Below are 22,585 nucleotides of genomic sequence, written 5' to 3'. Positions count from 1 at the left end.
CGACCTTTGTTTTTCTGATTACAAGTCTTCTTTTGAATTATTTCAAGTCCATTCGTCCACAAGTTACGCGGATATTCGATCACGTGCCACGCGGGTTTCTGGCTACAACGCCCACGCACGGTTTTCTGCTGAAGGGGAGCCTTAAAGCTCTCTCTTTGGAACGATTTCGAACACCATTTTGCTCACAGCCCGGTTGGCCTGTCGTCGACCATCAGAGCGTTGAATTGCGTTGCAGGAGCTGAAGTAGGTGGCATAAACGGTGCTGGCGAACGAATTGTTCGCGTAAAGGTCGCTATCACTGCTGAACTTGCGGCCTGCCGCTGCAGATCGGGCATAAGGCAACGGAACGGCTCCTAAGTCGGCGGAGCCGCTTTCGAGCCATATTTTGTAAGACCTACTAGCATATACTGGTTATTCTAGTACAGTATTATAGTATAACGGCCATCAAAGCATCACTAAAGCTACCATCACTTGAAAAGCGAATACTAGCCTTCATATAACATTTTCACACATTGTATCACAGCCACTCCCCCCCCCCCCACCCCCCCCGCACACACACACACACTTTCACTCGCTTCATCCTGTATCTTTCCGCGCTTAAATCATGCTCTCAAAATTGAACCAATGTTTGCACGTGACCCGCCGCGGTGGCTCAGTGGTTAGGGCGCTCGACTACTGATCCGGAGTACCCGGGTTCGAACCCGACCGTGGCGGCTGCGTTTTTATAAACGCTAAGACGCCCGTGTGCTGTGCGATGCCAGTGCACGTTAAAGATCCCCAGGTGGTCGAAATTATTCCGGAGAACTCCACTACGGCACCTCATTCCTCCTTTCTTCTTTCACTCCCTCCTTTATCCCTTCCCTTACGGCGCGGTTCAGCTGTCCGCCGATATATGAGACAGGTACTGCGCCATTTCCTTTCCACAGAAAAACCAATTATTAATATTATTATGTTTGCACGTGCGCACCTGTTTAGTCATTCACCACTGCTCCTTGTCATACATCACTGAAACAAGCTACCTGGTGATATTACTTTCACATTATAGACCATGTCGCCTTAGTGCAAAAACTGAAGTGTTTCTTTACCAGTTAATTCCGAGTAAGAAAGGCGTTTTTCCTCCATAAAAACGCTAAGGCACCCGTGTGCTGTGCGATGTCAGTGCACGTTAAAGATCCCCAGGTGGTCGAAATTATTCCGGAGCCCTCCACTACGGCACCTCTTCCTCCTTTCTTCTTTCACTCCCTCCTTTATTCCGTTCCCTTACGGCGCGGTTCAGGTGTCGAACGATATATGAGATAGATAATGCACCATTTCCGTTCCCCAAACAACCAATTAGAATAAGAAAGCCCCATTTCACGCTCAACTTTTAGTTCTCTTTTCTGTCCATTCTGTCTCTGCTTTTGAATTTGTGTTGTGTTTGTATAATTAAGTGTTGAATATTATCGTTTATTTGTGACTGTACACCCCCCCCCCCCCCCAAATGTAATGCCCGAAAAGGGCCTTAAGGGTATATGAATATTAATAAGCCGCGGTTGAGAACACCCTTAGAGGACGGGCGCGATCGTATCCTTCGAATTGGCAATTAATCTGTCCCGCTCCACTTCAGCGTATGAACTTTTATGCCCGCCGCTTCTACTTCGTCATCTTTTGTGAAATTAAGTTTTCGTCGCTTTTATGCTTGGACTTTTTGCCTTAAATTGTGAGAAGTGACCATTTGTTCGACCGCGGCCGCGGCGTTCGAATTTCGACGGAGGCGAAATTCTGGAGGCCCGTGTACTGTGCGATGTCAGTGGAGGTTGAAGAACCCCAGATGGTCGCAATTACTCCGGCGCACTTCACTACGGCGTCCCTCATAGCCTGAGTCGTTTTGGGATGTTAAACCCGCATAAATAAAACCATATTATATACACACACCTGGACAGGTTGCCCACCCACCAGTGGGCAGGTGAACAGCCAGCCACTAAACAGGCTTCAAACCGACAAACAAAAAACAAACAAACAAACACACTGACAAACAACGACTAAATGCGGAGAATGGCCACTATAAGCGCTAGTGCACGAAAAAATAGCGACAGCATCAACACAAGGGACGTGACATCGCGGGAGACGGTTAGACCAAGAACTATAGAGTTTGAGAATTCCTATGTGCTGCCAGGGGCCGGTGACGCCTGCCAAAGTAACAGTGACAGTAATTCTATGCTCTTCTGGCTATACCTGCCGGGACTTGTAGCACATACCTCAAGCCATAAGACATGCCAGACACCACTGTGCGCTAGTAGCTAGGTAAGGTTTTTAATCGCCATAGTCAAGTTTTAGTAGTTCCATGAGCGCATGCTAAACGTAAGGCGCCGCACAGTGCAGTGGATCAACCCCATGGTCACTTCCTCCATTCCAATTTGCTTCTTTTCTGCTACTACTTGTCGTCCTGCTCAGTGCGGAGAGTGTATAAATTTACACCTATTACCAAGTAAAACTTCCCCACTGCTCTTTCCTTTCAAACTACCTTACGTTTGCTGGTGCCCCGACAGGTGGCGTTAAGCTCGTGCACATGAGGCTTGACGAAAGCAAGTTCTCCGCCGAAGACTTCCAGACAAATCATTCCAAGTACGTTTCCCTGAGAGTTCAGTGCGATGGAAGGCGGAGGTTTGACGAGAGGGCGATTCTTCTGCTGAGCCCGCGATCTGGCTACTTGTTTCTCCAGACGGACAAGCCCATGTACAGGCCAACGGAGACAGGTACGTGAGTGTCCTCTTATAGTACCGCATTGCGTTCTTAATAACTTTATTCATTATTTACTGCCTTAGCAGTATGCCCATATACAAGTTATCTACAGACAGTCTACAGACTTCTAATTCACTCTACTGCCTTCCTATAGATATCTCCTTTTGTCTGTTCACAGTCTATAGACAAATGTCTAGTAAAAGTGTATGGACACAAATCTATACATATTTACAGACTGTCTACAGGATTTGTATTGTGTTGGTCTGTTCTCTAGGATTTGTCTATAGGTAGTCTATTGATTCTATAGACAAAGGTCAATGGACAGTCTATAGAATATTTAAGCAAATTTTTGCAAGGGTAGTCTCCTTTTGTCGAAAAGCCGTGGTCTGCGTGCGTGTGTGTCTGTGTAAGAATGAAGCCTTCACCATCCAGAAGCATCCTCCGATAAAATTGACTTCTCATATACGAACCTCCGTTCCACCACCCACTTTACAAGAGTCCCACCACCCTCCACAAGTCCTTCAACTCCCCCCCCCCCCCCCCCCCGCCCCCATAGCAGCCTCCCCCTGTGTGTGTGTGTGTGGAAAGCCTTTAATCTCTGGAAACACCACTAGGTTGGTGCATATCCGCGCACGCGTCGGTAAAAATGCATCTTCCACATGCGGTCTACTCAAACCACACACCTACCTCTTGACAACCTGTCATTCCAGCTCCCTCAGAACTGCACTCTGTGAGACTTGTAATGGCCGTGGGAGATCAGTCTCTGGGGCGTTAAACACCTTGCGTTGGAAATCACATAGCGCCGATATTTTGGCACACGTTAAAGAGGCCTTGCTGATCAGAATTGTCACCGAGTGCCGGATCACAGAGTGGACAGAGTTTCTTTCACACGTATGATTTGATTCCACATTAATCATTACACTAACATCCTACTGCCTCAAATACTGTCGCAGCCACCTTGACAAAAAGGGAGTGCAAAAGTAGGTGACAATGAGCAATGAATTAAGGAGCCAGAGAAATGTAAAGCAATTAATCAAATTAATGAAAGAAGTTGTTACTTCCAGCCTCTGTTTACATATCCGTGATTAATAGAAACCGAAACACTATCACTGCAGCTAGTCAGGCTATTTGTTACTGGTAGAAATTGGAATTAGCCGCGTATACAGTGTCCGCCGTTGTTTTCAATAGTCGTCATATCATTTCACCTTGCCACCGCCGCCTTTTAAGAACACATTTTTCTGCCTTTGGCCCATATACTGAGTTGGGTCCGTTGTGACGGCGTTGACCTTCAATATTGGCTTGACTTTTATTCTCAAAAGCCGCCGTGCAATATATTAAAAATTTGTAGACGGACATGTCTGCTAAGGCACGTTTACAAAGAAAGCTGTTATAGTTTTGATTTTGCCATATACCCGCGCATTCTAAGTGAAATTAACCAAATTGAACGACTTGAACTCCGAAGAAAAAAGTTCAGGTTAGAGTTTCTTGCGCTTTTATTAGAGAACAAATTTGGTCTGGACCCCTCATTATACTTGAAGCCGTTATCTGCCAGACAAACTCGACATTACCCCCCTAGCTTTCTAACCCCTATATTCGACAAAACAGACACCTACAAGTTTTCATTGTTCCCACGAACTATAATAGATTGGAATCAAATAAACCAACCATTGCCCCATGAGGTCTAACCAATTAGTGCTATTTCTGTCTATTTTCCAGTGTTATTTCTTTCTTATTTCGCTCACTTGTACGCCCACTCTGCTTGGACTTAGTGTCCGCAGTATTTCATAAATAAATAAATAAAAAATAAAAATCTACACCCTCAGGCGTAGAAAATCAATTACTCCGTGAGGTATTTTATTTTAACTTAACTTTTGGAGTTAACTGAACTTAATTCAATTCAGATGCCACCTGCCACGGTGGGCAGAAGGCAAATTGGAAACAAGGAAATCCACTTTTCACTTTTAAATGGTAAGAGCAGCGTAAAACTGCGAGAGAGAAGAGAGTGAGAGGGTTGGGGAAGACTTGAGGCCTTTAGTCGGACACACTTTAAGAACGCTGCGGCATTTCTCCGCCAAATTACTCCCTTCCAGCCAATGGCGTCGGTCGGTTCTCATGACCCTGTTAGTGTGCTGACAAAGCAAAGAGTGGTAGATGAACGGGGATAGTCCCCCCTCGATGGTCAGGGATAGACACCTCTCTCCATTGTAGCGCCGCTCCCTGCATTGTCCCGCTGGCAAGGTCATGACACCTCGCCGGCGCCATTGGCTGGAAAGGGGTCCTTTGAAGGAGAAAAGCCGCTGCATTCTTGAGTTTTTCTGACTATAGTGGCTTGAGAGGTTATGGCGAGAACGGAGGAATGCGCAATTTGAAGTTGTATGCCACAGAAGACGCTAAAGGGTGGCTATCGGGGAAGGTGGAATGCGCGACTTGAGATTGTTTCACGGCTGAATGCAGCCGGTAAGTCAAACTCAGTAAAACTGTTTTCGAGTTTCGTCTTAGGCTAACTGCAATCGACATCTGTTACTCCGCCTATCTGCGTGCACCCAGGTTTAAGAAAATATCGACCTTTCTCAACTTTGCCTCATCATGGGACTTACAGAAATGGCTTAGTTAAACCACAACACTAACTATAAAAACACATGACATACGAAATTTCGAGAACAGCCTGCTCTTTCTGAATTTAATATTAGTGAAACGTAGAGCTCCAAAAAAAATTCCTTTCTTTTGTTTTTGTGCGAGTGCTAGTCAGTGCAATGAAATTTTTTGTTCACAAGCAAGGAGTACATAACTGTGCGCGGCTCATTCCACACCAATACATTGTGTTTTGAATTTGATTTTGGCGTCATTTATGTATAACTCCTAGCGTGACATTACTCATGACTTGTGCCAACGTAGTTTTGCACCAGTTTAGTGTTGGGAAGTGAGCCGGGAAAGTGCCAGGAGGGAAAAAATCCTGTTAGCTCTGAGACAATATCTTTCTGTTTAATATATTGTTCACTTTTTTCAATTTCATTAGATGTTGATAAATTACTACACAACACTTCACGCCTCAAGCTTCCCTGCCTGTCTTTTCAGTTCGTATCCGTGTTCTGGCCGTTGATGAGATGCTACTCCCTTCAAATGACAGCCTTCTTCTGGAGATTAAGGTACCAGTAAGCACTTTGTATTGCACTGCTTATGATGGAGCTTGTAAAAAAAATGAAATTAAAACTGGTATTTGAGGAAGGAAATGACGCAGTAACTGTCGCATTTTTCTCGGTGGACACCCGAACCGCGCCGTAACGGAAGGGGTAAAGGAAGGAGTGAAAAGAGAAAGTACAGAAGAGGTGCCGTAGTTGAGGTCTCCGAAATAATTTCGACCACCTGGGAATCTTTAACATGCACTGACATCGTACAGCACACGGGCGCCTCTTGCGTTTCACCACTATCGAAACACTGTCGCCGTGGTTGTATGGGTTCGAACCCGGCTACTCCGGCTCATTTGCCGAGCGCCCTTACCACTCAGCCACCGCGATGGGTGAAGTTTGTCACAAATTTCTTTTTAGTAGCCCAAACTGTCGCCGTTACGACACTCGGCTGTGGGTCCAAATAAGGTCGGGGGTAAAACATCTGGCTGCGGCACCGGCATTTGGGTGGAGGCGATATTCATAAAGAAAGAAAGGGGTAAAAATGCTCGTGTAGTGCCAAAATATTGTTTCGAACACTTTAAGTTTAATCCTCTCATTCGCGTTGGTCTTGTGCGGTTGCTATGATAACAAAAAAATGTATCCCGTTAGTCACATATATGGGCTTGATGTAAAAGATGCTCAACGTAAAGGGAACTGAGAGGTGAAAAAAGGGAGGCGGTGGTGCTTTGGTACCTTTAATGTGAACAAAACTTTAGTAGTTATCCTTGTCACAACGATAAATGATAGTTTCGAATAAACTAGCTTATATTTCGATATTGTTAAACTTTGCACTTTTGCATATATGCAAATTTATTTAGAAATTAAAAAGCGCCGACAGGAAGGAGGCACGAAAGGCATCCCTATCGAAAGTGGTATTTTTATCCGTAATGGGTTTTACCACCACTGAAAAGCGGGTTCAAAATTCGGAACATTCGAAGATGAGAGTGAAGTGCCTGCGCGTGGGAGCTCTATTTTGTACCAGCGAAAGGTATAGCACACGAGCTCGTTTTTGCAAGCTTGAAGTTGAAGCCGGAACTTATGTCGCTGCCAGAGCTCCAAGTGACCGCAACATGTCGTGTATTATATCTTCACGCAATTCTGCTAAGTAAAGGAAGAGGCCTTCGGAACGACGCCCCTTATTATCTCTTTTTGAAGCCATAAACAACTCTGACTGGAAATTTTCTTATCTTAAACGGTGCATGTGAATGTTGGAATGTTGGAAGTGTTGGAAAAAAAATGAATTGTGTTTGTTCCGTCCAACTGATCTGTATATTAATGCGGTGCTGCTGTTCCTGCATCTAAGGCAGGCAAACGTCTTGATTATGTTATCGGCGTTTCATCTCTGGCATTCCTCGATTTTTCATACGAGGGAACTTTTTTTAAAACGTGGAGAAGCATGCCTCTATCCAGATAGCCGCTTTCCGTACGAGGCAGTTCGCTTTGTCTAAAAGGCTGAAAATACCAGGCTACTATGCAATACAACCAGAATGGTATTATGAGTAAATTATAGTGATTTTAACTTATTTAGTCGGTTTCAATCCAGGGCCTTTCCCAACTATAAAATAACTTGAACATTGGCCTGTTATCCATAAAAACATATTGCGTCTGATTACCTTGTAAGAATCACTAAATTCAGCTTTCGAATAATGAAAATCTACCTGAAAATGTCATTTCACCTTATTTCAACCGAAAATAGCGGAGGAAATATTAATAATCCCCGAGTACGAAAATATAGACCTGAAAAGGTTGATTCTCTACTCCTGTTATCGTGTAAGCGCTTCATATTACAGGCACAATAGCTGCGCATAGCACAATGATGACGCACCATTTTCTTTACTATTATTTTATATACTAGTTGCAGTTAGAAAAAAAACGGGCGAAATAATGCCTGATCCCGGTAAACCTTGATCTCCGACACAGTTCAGCTCTAAGAAGTCATGTGTTCTCTGCTACAAATATTCTTTCTTCCAAAATTGCTCAGAATCCGCAAGGCATCGTATCTGAAGCAAAAAACCTATGGTCGTCCTCAGCAAGTCGTAGTTCTGGCATATTCAGCCACCACTATGCCCTATCACAATATGCAATGTTTGGCGAATGGACAATCACGGTCACGTACGGACAACACGTGAGTGTTTTATTCACGCAAGCGCTGCGCTTCAAACTCACTAGCATTTCCAGTTGCATTTCATTTGGAGTGGTTACACTGCTTTTTAAAGTTCGCCGTAAGAAATTGCTGCTTGCTGTCGTTAACTTTTATTCCTCCTTGTTTTAGCGACCACTATATGTTTTCGCTACCAGCTACCAGCTCATGCTTCACTGCTTTTACTAAAGTGGAGCTACTCTTTATTGTTTCCTATATCTTTTGTTATTTCTCGTTGCAGAAGAGTCACAAAACCAAGGTTTCATTTCACGTCAAAGATTACGGTGAGCATAGCTTTCTGTTATCAATTTGTTCACAAAGGACCTCTTATACCGTGCAGTTTCATATGTTTTGAATGATATTACTTGAATTCACCCCAGCAGAGGCTCCTGCTTTATTTCTGTGACAGAATGTGAGCACGAAATTACATCCTCTTAAGTTAGGTTGACTACCAACAAAGCTCAATCACCCTTGCGCCTCAAAGCTGTTAGGCGACAGCACGTCCTATATGTTGAATGATCGCTTCGTGTGACATATATGACCAATAATTTGACCGAGTAGACGAACTCAGGCTTAAAAGGGGATATAGACAGCGAGGAAAACATGACCCAAATTTAATTCTTTAAATTTATCGCTCAAAACTAAGATTCTGAAAGCCCAGTGGACAGTATCACCGTAGGAATAATTAAAACTTCTGGTTTTTAAATTATCATCACTCCAGCTGCTCCAAAAAGGATAAAACTTTAATTTTCTTGCACAGAAACTTCGAAAAAGCTCACTTTTTAAGCGTAATTTCAGAAGTACGATGAGACCTACCAAGCTTCTTAGATTTAGGGTTTCACAGCAGCAATAAAAGCTATATTTCGCCAATGGTATAGTTTTCAGATCACAAAAGCGCCTCATGGTCTACCAATAGCCAACTTTTGACGTTTCGTGAAGGGAGGACATTTAAGGGAAGGAAGGAAGGTGGGAGTGAAAGAAGAAAGAGAGAAATCGGTGCCCTAGTGAAGGGCTCCGGAATAATTTCGACCACATGGGAATTTTAACTTGCAGTCACATTGCGCAGCACACGGGCCCTTCTTGTGTTTCGCTTCCATCGAAACACGGCCGCCGCGGCCGGGTTCGAACCCGGGAACTTCGAATCAGTAGCTGAGCGCGCTAACCACGCGGGTACTAATCATGGCCGCTAGGGAGCTTTGCGGGGCTTCCTGAAGGAGGGTGTAGATGCATTTGCTTCCCTCGCTGTTCGCTTTTCGTTACAAGGTTTGTTCGAACTCTCAAGAAGCAGATGACGAAGCAAATAGTAGTCGCTATGCCTGGTGCCCGTATATTGGCAGCCTTACCTTGGGCTTATAGACTCTAGTGGGTTGAACTATGTTCAGGGCATGTATGTTGCATCTTCTACTCTGCCTGCCAAGGCCTGGCTTTGCGGAAAGGGAACCTTTGTGGCATGGTCGGTGAACTCTCACCTGTGTGACCAACCAGAGGCGCTCGATCATTTATTTGTGTGTTGCCGGGATGCAGTGTGCTTTGTTTTTCCCTCGACATGCTTGAACAGACAATTAAAAAGACATTGAGATCTCGCCTTACATTGTAGGGTTCCTGTCTGCACTGAAAGAGTCCGGAATTCCATGCGATCTGTTAGTGCTGATTAGACATTTTAAGATGATGAATTTCCCTGCAGTACCACCTCGTTCAACTAAATCTCTGCTCAGAGAACAGCGCGCCTTGGTGTGGGGGTTCATGCGGAACAGGATCACCCTCCTCAATGGTTGGCGGTTCCTGACGCATGTATATTGCTTCATCAGCTTTGATGTGCAGATGCTGTGAGGTATATGAAGGCATCGGAAAGCGTGTAGGCATCGCAGAATTCTAGTCGTCTGTGCCAGGCATCTGACCGGTCAGCAAGATTGATTTCCCTGGGATTTAAGAAAAGAAAATGTTGGTCGCGTGAAGTGGAATGTCTGACTCGCGACAGAAGGAACAGGAGGTCGATTCCAGGGCTTGTCAAAGGAAACCAGTTTTTCTTTAAGGCGAAATCGTTGGGCTGTGACGTTATGGCCCTCTCGACCAATCAGGATTTTCCTGTCCTAACGCAGGCAAACCACATGTTTCCCTCTGAATGGTTATTCACCGTTTCGGTCAGTTGTCAGTGTTTAAAATGGTCATTATCTTCTATCGTTCAAAAATTGTCTGTACAATTGTAATTGTGTACCATATCCTGTATGAGCCTGTGAAGGCTTGCAATATAAATAAATAAATAATAATAACTACTTCGTCAGAAGTGAGAACACTGCAGTAAGGCACTAAATACCATCGCTGTCTTCCTGCATGTATGGGTATGTGTGCTTAACGCATGTTTTTTTTTTGTTCAAATTTTTTCGCGTGCTGCAGTCTTGCCAACGTTCGGCGTTCGCATCTATGCACCCAAGGTACTCCTCCCCAATGCGAAAGACTATCAGCTGGCCGTGGACGCCAGGTAACGCTTCGATTCACTCGTAAACTTTAATTCTGAACTTATTATGTGCGTAAGATTTAAAGCTTTCTGCTGTTTTGAGGCAACCTTGACTATCTATTTTGCAGTTGTATGCGGCTGCACTTAAGTCGATGTTGTTTTTAATTGTTTTTAAGTTCTTGCTGTGGTAATGTCAAGGTTCCAGTCGAGCGCGCATTCACATGAAACAGTTTTCATATGCTGCGAGCAAATTAGCACCGGTATAGTAAAAAAAATTACGAGACACTTTGGCAATTAAAGTTTTCAGAGACAACAGCCGACCATTGTGTGGCAATTTTCACTATGTCGCGACGACTTCCGGTGGATGTGACGTCACACAATTCCCGTGGCGATATCAATACCCAAATTATACATCTTCCGGGGATTTCAAGTATTAATTACGCTTAATTACACATTTCTCTATCCAATTTGACACAAATTCGACGTGCTTTCGACCATTCTGTGACAATTTTCACTATGCTGTGAAGACTTCCGGTGGATGTGAGGTCACACCGTTCCCGTGGCTACATCGACGTCCGCGTTATTTCGACGCAATTTCGACATTTTTGCCTCTAATTAGTTAACTAATTACTCTATAGTCATCAAACTTGGCTTCTAGGCTCATTTTTTCCTCCTCTATGTGAAGGAATTATTTTTTTCTGCTATCTTTTTTAGTTCCCGAGTTAAACGTGTGACAACCTCTGCGAACGGATAACGGACGACAGTATAAGCTATTAAAGGTTTTCGCCTTAAAAGACAGAGCTCGAGCTTTCCCAGCTTAGAAACCTTGGCCATTGTACAGGACGAAAACTCGAGCAGCGTTGCTAATCTGAGCTTCCGCGAACAGCCGGTCTTACGTCGTTTGAGGAAATAGAATCGACACTTTGATGGTTTGCATCCCAAGAGAGCATTAATCTGTAAAAACTCTCATGGCACAGAGAAGCTACCCTGCACCGATATAAGCGGTGTTTTTATGAAACTTGAGCCGGCGCTTAAAAAAAAGTGCTGCACCGAATGTTGGTGAAAACAAGGACATATTGCTCGTCGTGATATGGCGCAAATCATTGTAGTTTTTTTAATTTTGCGTAATTTTTTAAGGAGCTAAGGTTGCGTATGCAAAGCCTGTGTTCTTCAATGCAGCTAAAAGCGAGCTCATTTGATTTGCAGAGGAGGTTCAGGAACAACTGAGCCTGCTTTTGTCGAACGTGTCTCCTGCTTGGCCCTTTCTTGCGCCATTAAAAACACCCTGGGAAATAAGAAAAAATCACAGGACTTCCCTTGAGCTACTGTAGCACAGTGAAGTCAATAAAACAAACGTCTTAAAAAGCCAGAGAAGTTAAAAAAATTGAAATAAGAGTATTGCCGCCACTGCGCGTTTCCGGGAGCCAGCTCCGATGAAGTTGAGACCGATTTGTCAACAGGGATTTCTGAAGCAAGGCTACACTGCTGGTGGACTTTTAATGGTTATCGCAGGGAATTTTTCGATATTGACATCAGAAGCCTCAGTCGAGCGCAAGGAAAAAAAAAGTGCGCATTTCCTCATCAGTGTACGCGTGTTTTTGGCCGAAAAATTATGAACATAGGCTCAAACAGCGAGAGAAACAACATTTTTTTTCAGAACAAGAATTGTACCGGTTTGTTTTCCTCCTTCTCTATTTCTCTACAAGGGGCACTTCAACGGAGCCTATCGAGGGTAAAGAAAAGCCGAAAAACTCATTGTTACTGAATTACATATCATTTAGTAAAAGAAAATCAATCTAGCGTATCGAGTACCAGAGATATAGGCGAATAAAAACGAATTCGTGGCATCAATCTGTTCCTTCTATCCTGAGATCTACGGCAACGACAAGTGCTCAGTCACAATGCCGTGTTGAGAACTACTACACTGGAAAAAAACGCGCGTTTCCTTTACCACAGTTTACAATAAAAAGTAGAAATGTATGCGTGACTGTTGAGCAAAAAGCGGGAGGCACCGGTGTGTATAAATGATCACATGCACTACAGGCTTGTTTTGCGCTCGGAAAAGCAACCCTCTTTCTTTGCAAATATAAGATAAAATGTGCATGGGGCTTGTTGCAGTATTTCCGGTTTCGGCATCATCGGAAAGTTATAGTGTAAGCCATACAGAAAACCGGTCATAGTGCTGAGGTAGCTGCCACGATATTCCTTGAATGCAATCTTTGAATCGTACCCCAAACAGCGCTATACTGAAACGCTCTGACGGTGTTCGGGGTTTCGCCCTCGACTGATATACAGTAGCACACTGTGCAGACCATTCAGCGCGTATATTACGTCACTATTTACTTTTCTTACTTATGTTTGCTTGCCATGTTTCCCTGTTTGCCTTAATCGCGCTTTGTTTCCACGTTCGGTGAGCACATTATCCTGTATTGTAGTGAATTATTTTGCGTCGCGTACGTTTCCTTTTGTTTCCTTTGGTTATTAATGCACTGTATTATATCTTTTTTTCGCCCCCCTTACACAATGCCCAATGGGCCTGTAAGGAATTTCAAATAAATAAATAAATAACTACAGGATACAAAAAAATCATCTGAAAACGTTAGAGATGAATACGCGCTTTCAGCAAGCGCAAAAACCGTCTGATATATTACTAACACGAGGATTTTTATATGGTAACAGCTGCAGAGCACGCCGCCATATTTTTTTTTGAAGCGAAATTTATTGCTCCAGGGCATCAATGATGGGTGAAAGTGTGATGAATGATGTAGTAGACCTTAAATGAATGAAAAAAGGTTAGTTGATTTGATGAAGTCCAGTAGAGAACGATGGTACGGTCCCTGCGTCCAGGCAATGTATGAAGCAGGGTTGCTTGGTGAAAGACCTGCTACCATCAGGTGCCGGACCCTTGTAGGCTTGAGAGCTGGGCAGTCCCACAATAAGTGATGAATGTCGGTCTTAATGTCATCGTGTTTACATATCGGCTAACTGGTTATGTGGCCCGTTTGAAACTTTGTTCTACTGCCGGGTTGAGCAGGCAGGTTGGCGCTAGCCAGCACGCGCAATTGGATCACGGCCTCTGTCATTCGCTGGCCATTTTAATTAATTGGCTAAATGCGCAGCTTTTCCTTTAGGGTCAGCATATTAACTATTTGATCGACGGAGCCGCCGCCTGCGAAACGTCGTATAAAACGCGTGCTTGCAGAGTCGAGCTGCAGCGGAATCGCCACCAGGGGGCTTTTCGCTTAACTGTTCGTTCCATACCGTAGCTGAACATTTGTGCAGTTTTTTTTGTGTTATAATTGCAGATATGTGTACGGCAAGTCGGTGAAAGGTACAGTGACCATTAGAGTGTACGTGCGCAACGAAGCGAACGACGACGTTCAGTTTGGCCCCAAGAACGTCCAGACGGTGCGTACTGTGACCTGCAGTTTTCATACAGACAAAGCATTCAAGGGTCTCCTTGGCCTGAACTGCTAACTTGGTCTTGGCATTTGTGATGTTAGAAAGTGTGCGTTTTTTAGGTATCTTTTCATCTACCTCCTCCTATCATCATCACCCCCCTCGTGACCCTCTTTTTTCTCCTCTTCCCGCTCCCCAGTGCAGAGTAGCAGGCCAGATATTTATTTTTCGGGCCAACCTCTCTGCCTTTCAAGTCAATAAACCTTTTCTGTCTCTCTCTTGGTGTTCATCGCGTACTGTTCGCTTTTTTGTCAAGAATGGATTACCAACTAGCTCAAACCCCCCACCCTATTATACCAACGCAACTTCAAAGAGACGTAGAATGTGTACAGACAAGCACTGTACCAATGCCTAGTGGAACAAAAACTCTCTCTTGCACCCTGAACCTCGGGAAAGAAACAAATCGGAAACTAAACAGCCAGAGAACAAACGACAAGAAAGCACTGACATATACAGGTGTTGATATACTGCAAAACCAACCGAGCAATAAATGAAACAATGTCGTCTTCGTCCTCTCTTTGCGGCCTGAGGAAAAAAGAAACACCGGAGTTAACAGAAACTTCTTTCGAAGCCACCCAGTGCTGCTTTTGCATGCGCCCCGGTCGGTTCGCGTTTCCTGCGGGATGTTCTACTTCCTTCTGTGTGACTACCTGGAAGGCCTTATGACTGCCTGGTTAAGAATGAGACGTAGAAGCCAAGTGTTAACGAAAAATAAAGAATGTTTCATAGCGTTCTCGCGAACTGGAAGAACAGACCGGAACAGTGATGCTGCAGACTAAATGGTTTTAGTTGTCAGCTCCACGAGGAAAAAAGAAAATGAAATTGCAAATGCAGCACGCACACGTGTAAAAAAGCCTGAAAAGGCTGGGCGTCCTTCCTATGAGCAATCACAATCCAAGATATTATAGAGCTAGTGCATGTGCCGTAGATCGGTTTATTCTCGAAAATACTTCATGGCGTGATGTGTTAAAGACATGAGCGGAGTTCTAGGGTAGTTCACATGACATAGCATCACCATCTCGTGACCATCATCAGGCATGCCATGGCCACATGTGAGGCCGACGAGGCGCGCAACCCAATGCCATCTACTGGTCCTATTAACAGAGTGAGCGGCTCATAAAATGTTGCGTCACACATTACACCCTTTGCACATCTCGGCGTGTCATTACACATATATTGGTCTCCTTGGAGAATACCGCACTGCAATGGCATAACTCGAGTTACATCACGTGAAGCCTGTACAATTTTATTCCGTGCTCAGGGCCAGCTGTAACCCTTTAATGCCTCCGCATGCAGCTAACCGACGGAAGGGCGTTCTGGAACCTCCCTGTGTCGAAACTGAAGAACGGGAGCCGCTGGCAAGACTGGGTCAATGGCAACAGACTGTCAGTCCGCGCTGCGGTCGTCGAGGAAGCAACGGCGAAGCAAGAAGCCGCGGTCGACAGCTCGGTGGTGTTCAGCAACTCGTTCTACAGCGTCGGTTTTGAGCACACTCGCAGAGACTACAGACCTCTCACCCGAGTCGTGGTCGTGGTAAGAACCTGGCTCCAGGGGAGTTTATGCAATCAGTTTATTAATTGATTGACATCAAAGGAATTCAGGAGTCCTTGCGACCCTTCACAGTGTGCATGGAAACCACTCTATTAGTCTGCGATAATTTCATTTAGTGCAAATTGTGTTCATATCTACGCATCTTTTTTTTATTTTTGCAGCTACCATTGTTTAAACGGAATGTGCTGTTCAGTGACGTTAGAGCGCGCGATTACGCGGCTTTGAAGCAGACCCCCTGAGTTCAATGCTTAAGTCAAAGTTGTATAGTTGGCATCGCCACTACTTCTCATATACACAGTGATGTGATCTTCATCAAGACGCTGGTTCAATCGCGGCCGCGGCGGTCGAATTTCGATGGAGGCGAAATTCTAGAGGCTCATGTACTGTGCGATGTCAGCACACGCTTAAGAACTCCAGGTGGTTCAAATTTCCGGAGCCCTTCACTACGGCGTACTTGATAGCGTGAGTCGCTTTGTGAGGTTAAACCCCCATAGACCATATGATATTCATCGGCGTGGTAAAGACAAGCACCGCAGGTACCTTTACGCACACATCAACGGCGATCCCAAGTTCTTTCGGCCACGTATGTGTAGTATTAGAGCATCGCGTGTAGTAACAGATTGCTTATTTTTTTCTTCTCGTTAAACAGTGTCTGGGGCGGCGTGTATTGCTCAGGCATTCGTGGTGCATACGTGGACGTGTTAGCTTGAAATTTCGGGATCACGGTAATTATGCTAGTAATTCTGCTTCTTGTATACGTGGTTTCAATGCAAGGAATTACACATGCAAACAATCATCCCCCCTTGTTTTATCAGACTGGTTTATCCTCTCGTGGACTCTAAGCTTGAATTTGCATTGCTTACTTCGAGTTCTATTGGCATTCTACTGAAAGGTGGAACATAATAATAATAATAATAATAATAATAATAATAATAATAATAATAATAATAATAATAATAATAATAATAATAATAATAATAATAATAATAATAATAATAATAATAATAATAATAATAATAATAATAATAATAATAATAATAATAATAATAATAATAATATAATAATAATAGTAATAATAATAATATTAATAATAATAATAATAATAATAATAATTGGTTTTGGGGGAAAGTAAGTGGCGCAGTATCTGTCTCATATATCACTGGACACCTGAACCACGGTTGGAATATGCCTCACTCACCTCTTTTACTATGGGTATGAAAAAATGCTGAGTAAATGAAACTTCGAATATTTCGCAAGTGGGACGCAAGAACTGAGTCTTCTTCTAAATCTGTTGTCCGGACAATCTTACTGACAGCTCTAATTTTTGAGATCTACTGCATAAACGAATCGGGCACCAGAACCTTATTTTCGCGTGCAAACACTTTGTCGTACCAACCCTGTAATAATCACGCAGCTGTTACTTTAAAGTCTACGTAGGCTCAACGGTAGTTATATTGTTTAAATTTTAGAATTGTTTGTTGATGCTTTGAACATTTATTTGCAAATACATTTTCGGTGCGCGTGCACGAGAATCTAAACTGTGGCAGAATCAATGGGCACAATCAATAAATACCCAACATCGTCGACTGCACTACACAGCTCCAAAAACTGCTCTGAATTCCTCATATCTAGAACACTTAACGGAAATTCACGCAGTGAATAATGGCTATTGAATAGCCAAGCCCAATAACTTATGTGCCTTGGACAGTTCGACGTCTCTAAAACTGGACAAATGGGCCCACGGCACCTGTGTCAGTACAGCTCGTGTTGACCTTACAGACAGGTAATTGTGCTGTTCGGCAGCCATCCGATCTCAGATTCCGAAACATTGTGTCACACATTATGCCAGACGCCTGCAGCGCGTGTGGTAACAGTTATTCCTGTCATGGATGGATGGATGGATGGATGGATGGATGGATGGATGGATGGATGGATGGATGGATGGACGGATGGACGGATGGATGGATGGATGGATGGATGGATGGATGGATGGATGGATGGATGGATGGATGGATGGATGGATGGATGGATGGATGGATGGATGGATGGATGGATGGATGGATGGATACGGCTGAACCCTTTAAATCGGGTGGTGGCTCAAGCCACCTAGCCATGTCTTGTGAAATTTTACTCCTGTCTTGCTTTTAGCCACCAATCAGATAACCTTCGCTTGGTTACTTCTAACCTCTTAAAATACACTTTCCCTTCACTATCCCTAAAACCCAATGCCTTGGGTAGGTCAGCCCCGCTGCTTTCCACTGTAGGGTGAAGCCCTTTACAGAAAAGTATCAAGTGTTCAGCCGTTTCCTCCTCCTCTCCGCACGCAACGCACAACGTGTCTATCTCGTGGTACCTGACTCTATACGTCTTAGTCCGCAAAACTCCAGTCCTGGCCTCAAACAACAAAGAGCTTCCCCTACAATTATCATAGATATTCTCTTTGACAATTCCCTGTTTAAAGGTCCGGTATGTTCCCAGTGCCGATTTCGTCAGCATCCCTGTTTTCCACAGCGCTCTCTTTGTTTCTTTAACCTTTTTCTTAACCGATTTATTGCTGATTTGCCCCCTTACTGCTGTCCAGATATTTGCTTGTCAATTTTCTAATTCGCTTTCTCCATTTCGTGTCAACATTCTTTATATACAGGTATCTGAAAACTTTCCTAGCCCACTGCTTTTTCTACATTTTTCTCAATCGTTCCTCAAATGCTAATACATTCCGTAAGATTACTGCCACCTAGTGCCAAAAGGTAGCGGCTTGCTACTTAGGCCCTCTGAACTGCTACCAACGCCTGCAACTGGCGGCGTTGCTATGCGACAGAAAACGTTCTTTTACATTAAAAAAATTGTTTTTAAACATTTTTTTTCTGAAGCACCTTGGGGCTCTGAAAAATTAAGTTATTTTTCTTCGCAATTAATTGAGAGTCTAGTTTAGCCGGCAGATTTCTCAGAAGTTGGCGTGAACTAATGTGGCCTGTAAAAGAGGGACGCATGTCGTGGCTGAATTTAATTACCACGCTTCTCGTGCAGGCTGACATCAGCAAAGCAAACGGACACCCAGCGAGTAACGTGGACACCCGTATCACGGCGATCAGTGACGATGGCAGTGAAGTTACGATATATAGAGAAAGAGTGAAATCGAATCAAGATGGGAAAGCCTTCTTTGAACTGACGGTCAAAAAATCTGCTCGGCGAATAAATGTCACGGTAAGTAAGCATGCGTTTTTTATGCCATGAGATACTATTTTTAATTAACTAGTGTTATTTTTAGATACCTTCGTTGCCCCGTTCGGCATTACAGCAGTGTAGTCGCCCATGCTAATATTTGTCCAAGAAAAAGTTCATCATTTACAGAATCAAAAATTAAGTCTTTGGCGCCGATATGAACAATGTGCGGTGGCAAGCTGTACTGATCCCAGAAGCGTGGAACAAAAAAAAGAATTGCAAAAAACGCTTCTAATCGAATTGGGGTCCTGCAGCTTCTGTATGTTCACTAGTGGCGAAATATTTACTTTTTGTCGTTTATGCCGGTTCCTGAGTACTAAATGATGAGGAAGATTTTTGATTTAAGACTTTATTCTATGGTCACTCAACTCTCGCCATTTTCCCATTGCTCTTTGTCATGCCAAATTTTTAGCTACGTTTTTCTAGAGCAAAATAGTCTGCCCTGCCCTTCCTTTATTTCTATTTACTAATAAGATAAGCGTTTAATAAATTAATCAACGTACTACCAAGGACAAAGGTAATTGGTCCCCCTGCACGTTCCTATCCTTACTGTACTGCATGGCGGGCGCCACCTTACGATGCATTCCGGTTGTCGAGACTGGTGCACTAAGGGAGGATCAGGTACTTTTGTCCCCAATAGTAAGTCTATAATGTACCTGTTTTTTTTACACCGTTCGCAAAGGACCTAAATTTCGCCATAAACATCCCAAAACTGATTGTTTACTCGTTATGTAATTAACATGTCAGTCTGTTTACGTCACAGCCAAAAAAGAGACGCTTGTATTTAAAATCTTAATTCGTGCTTAAACTGATATCATTACTTATATCCACGAAACTTATTATCGAGCTTTCGTGCAAAAGTGATTTGAAGAGAGGTATCTATACTATTGACATTTCCCAACTTGCACACCAGTAAGAAATGACGTCCAAGTTCTTATATAAAGATTAGGAATCAAACATGCTACTGGTAACTTTATAAAAGACAGAATCAATGGCAAACGTCTTGAATAAAGGCTGCATGACAGCCGATATATCATTTATGTATAACAGAAACAAAAGTTGTTTAGAGAATTAGCCTTGAAATAGGTGGTGCATATTGCTATATATAAGCGCTACAACCTGTCTCCCTAAACACAAATGAAAGATGGGATCACGTGAGCTACAGTGAGAGAGACGCCGACTGAGCAATTAGTATGTCAAAAAAAGGCTGCGGTTTAGCTCTGGTTAAACCTGGAGTGACGCGATAGCTACAGCTGGCCGAGTGGAACTCGCTCAGTCGAATTTCAAAGTCATTCTTTCGCTGCTGCGTTTCGCTGGGCGTTCCTTCTTCATCTTCGTCCCTGGACGTTGATTCACTCTCTCCACTCCTCCCCCACTCGGTTTCTCTGGCGCGTCGCGGCAGCCGCCACGTGGCCACGGCGCCGCCACGCTGAAGGCTCGAAATGCTAGCATAATGTAGGGCGCGCGGCGCGCACACCAGCTGCGTGCTCTGACGTCACTCCGCGCATGCGCACAACTTACGAGGCGGCCGGCGTCTGCTCCACCGTCGGCGCAGCGGCGAGGCGCAGGGCGCGCACGTCCAGCTGCGGGCTATGACGTCACTCCGCGCATGCGCGCAGCTGGCGGAGCGGTGGTGCCACGGCTCAGCGCGCACGTACGTTGACCTCGCGAAGTGGCTGGCGTAGTGTAAGCTATCGCTACAAAGGAGGCCATTGACAACAACATGAGCGCGTAGTACCGCGAAGTGAGGCTAACGGACAACTCTGTGCACTTGAACTATGGGGACTAGAGGACGGACACCATAGCTGAGCTGCAGTTCTGAGAGTGTTCCCCATGTCCAGAGTTTCTTCGTGGAAGACTGTGCACGTTTGGGGTCAAGCTTTGATGAGCACGAGAATGGAAAGCGGGTAGCGTAGGCTGGTGCATCTAAAATAATACGCGGAAACGCCACCGAATAGTCTTATAAGTGAACAGGATGAATGGCGCGGGAATGGCCGAGGAAAGAAGCGCTGCGCGTACGGCGAGGTGCGCGAAATAACGTGCGCGCCAAATATCGCCGCACGGAAGGACAGTAAAGAAGACGGTTCAACGGACCGCGCAGTGGCAAAAACAGCTACAGCAGCGAACACGGTTGCCTCTGCGATGATATTTTGTGAGAAAGCGATGGTGGTTGCTACTTTTTTACTTTTTTCTTCACATTGTGCAAGAACTGCAGTTTCTTTTCCTTATATTAGCAGTTCTTGCAGCAGTCGGTGTATGATGGACACTTGGCGGGTTTTGAGACGTTGTTCCTGGTCCATAGTATATTCAACGATGCCACTGAAAACAGGAGGCGGTTATGAAGAGTAAGACAGCACGGAAAATAACAGACGTTCTCTGGGTGAACATCTTTTCAGTTCTTGGTGCCCCTTCATAAAAGATGCAGGGAGTCGTAATCAACTCGTAGTCTTCTAACGCAACTTGCCTCATAATTAATTACAACAACCATTGCCACCATCAGTTCGCCTACGCCCACTGCAAAACAAGGGCGTACATACTACCGATGCTGTATAAACCCAGTCGTGTGTTACCCGCGGCCACACTACCTCTGCAAACTACCTAAGCTCGTCTATACAGATACTGTGTGCCGGTCCTCATACCCAAGCATATAACTAGGGGTGTGAAATTTGGAAATCTATCGGTCAATGCATATAAACTTGAACCAAAACTACGTGAAATTGCGAAATAAAATCACGACTTGAAAAAGCTAGTACATCGTACGAAACCATCGAACTCCGCCCTGTTTCAAGGGTAGCAGAAGCCGTAGAGTTTGTTGAAATTTTGACGCCACCAAATTGAAAACTCCTGCCTTGCCTTACATATCGACTTCAGGTGCTCCGTATGCATTTCTACAGGCCTGAATACTGTCCAGTCTTGCTGCATAAGCCACAACGTGCACGACTGTAGACCTTATAAAAATGAGCGAAAATGTGCGAAATCTCGCGCAGAAACATTTCGGGCCATGTGTGTGGAATGAACGCAATCAATATTTTTTAAGGTGACCGCCCCCGCTTTTTACGAAACTCCGGTACTTCTCCAGCCAGTTCGCATTTTATTTTATTTGTTTTGGAAGGATTAGTGCTTTGAAGTGCTGAGATATTCTCACTTGATTAATAACGAGTTCTTAAACCAGGAATGAGTCAAAAACAGTTTAGCTGGCACCCTGAAAACAGCGTTGAGGCAAGCTATGGAGAGATGAGGTCTCGAGAGAACTTGACTAATTAAGAGCCTGGAAGAATGCGATTTTTTTTCGGTGCTACCCTGGCACTATTGTCAATAAATATGAAAACTTAAAGGTTCTTCCTCCTTTGGATATCAACTTGGGCCTGAACGGCAGCAGCGCAAAAGCCGCACTGAGCATAGGGATGTCCACTTTGACGTCATCAACTCGCACTGGCTGATCGTGGCATGCTATTGAGAAGAATTAGGGAACGTATTAACATAAATGCGTGCCCCAATTTACGAGCCCTCGAGGACTCGTCAAGTGTGTTGCACTTGTGATCACCAGGCATGTCTTTCTTCGTCCAGGTCTCTACCAGCAAGCGTGACGCGCACGATACGGAGGCTCGTGCCTCAACGGTTCTGTCCAGATACGAGTCGCCGGCCGACGCTTTCGTTTTCATTACCCAGGACACCTCGCAAACCACCTATCACGTGAGTGCGAACTGCTTCCCTCAAAGAGGCACTGAAGACAACTGATACAACTCTTGTTCATCGTAAAAGTTGATTGCTTTTTGGCATTTTGCGGCTATGTTGATGTCTTTTCGGCGGCAAAACACGCATTTATTGCTGAAAAAAAATTGAATTAGAAAGGTGACAATTTTTTCTCGT

The 22,585-nt window shown here is 44.3% G+C and overlaps 1 protein-coding gene across 1 annotated transcript in view; it reads left to right on the top strand.

The window, feature by feature from the left end:
• The window catches only part of LOC144106495 (venom factor-like), an 83,554-nt gene that overhangs the window by 5,986 nt on the left and 54,983 nt on the right, over positions 1-22,585 (top strand). The window contains exons 3-11 of the mRNA XM_077639316.1: positions 2,529-2,735; positions 5,797-5,867; positions 7,870-8,013; positions 8,270-8,312; positions 10,423-10,507; positions 13,789-13,891; positions 15,239-15,475; positions 18,521-18,697; positions 22,283-22,408. Coding sequence (XP_077495442.1) covers positions 2,529-2,735; positions 5,797-5,867; positions 7,870-8,013; positions 8,270-8,312; positions 10,423-10,507; positions 13,789-13,891; positions 15,239-15,475; positions 18,521-18,697; positions 22,283-22,408 — 1,193 coding nt within the window. The remainder of the gene's footprint in view (positions 1-2,528; positions 2,736-5,796; positions 5,868-7,869; positions 8,014-8,269; positions 8,313-10,422; positions 10,508-13,788; positions 13,892-15,238; positions 15,476-18,520; positions 18,698-22,282; positions 22,409-22,585) is intronic.

The sequence above is a fragment of the Amblyomma americanum genome, chromosome 10, assembly GCF_052857255.1.
Source record: "Amblyomma americanum isolate KBUSLIRL-KWMA chromosome 10, ASM5285725v1, whole genome shotgun sequence".
NCBI lineage: Eukaryota > Metazoa > Arthropoda > Arachnida > Ixodida > Ixodidae > Amblyomma > Amblyomma americanum.
This window is presented reverse-complemented; position numbering and strand designations above follow the sequence as displayed.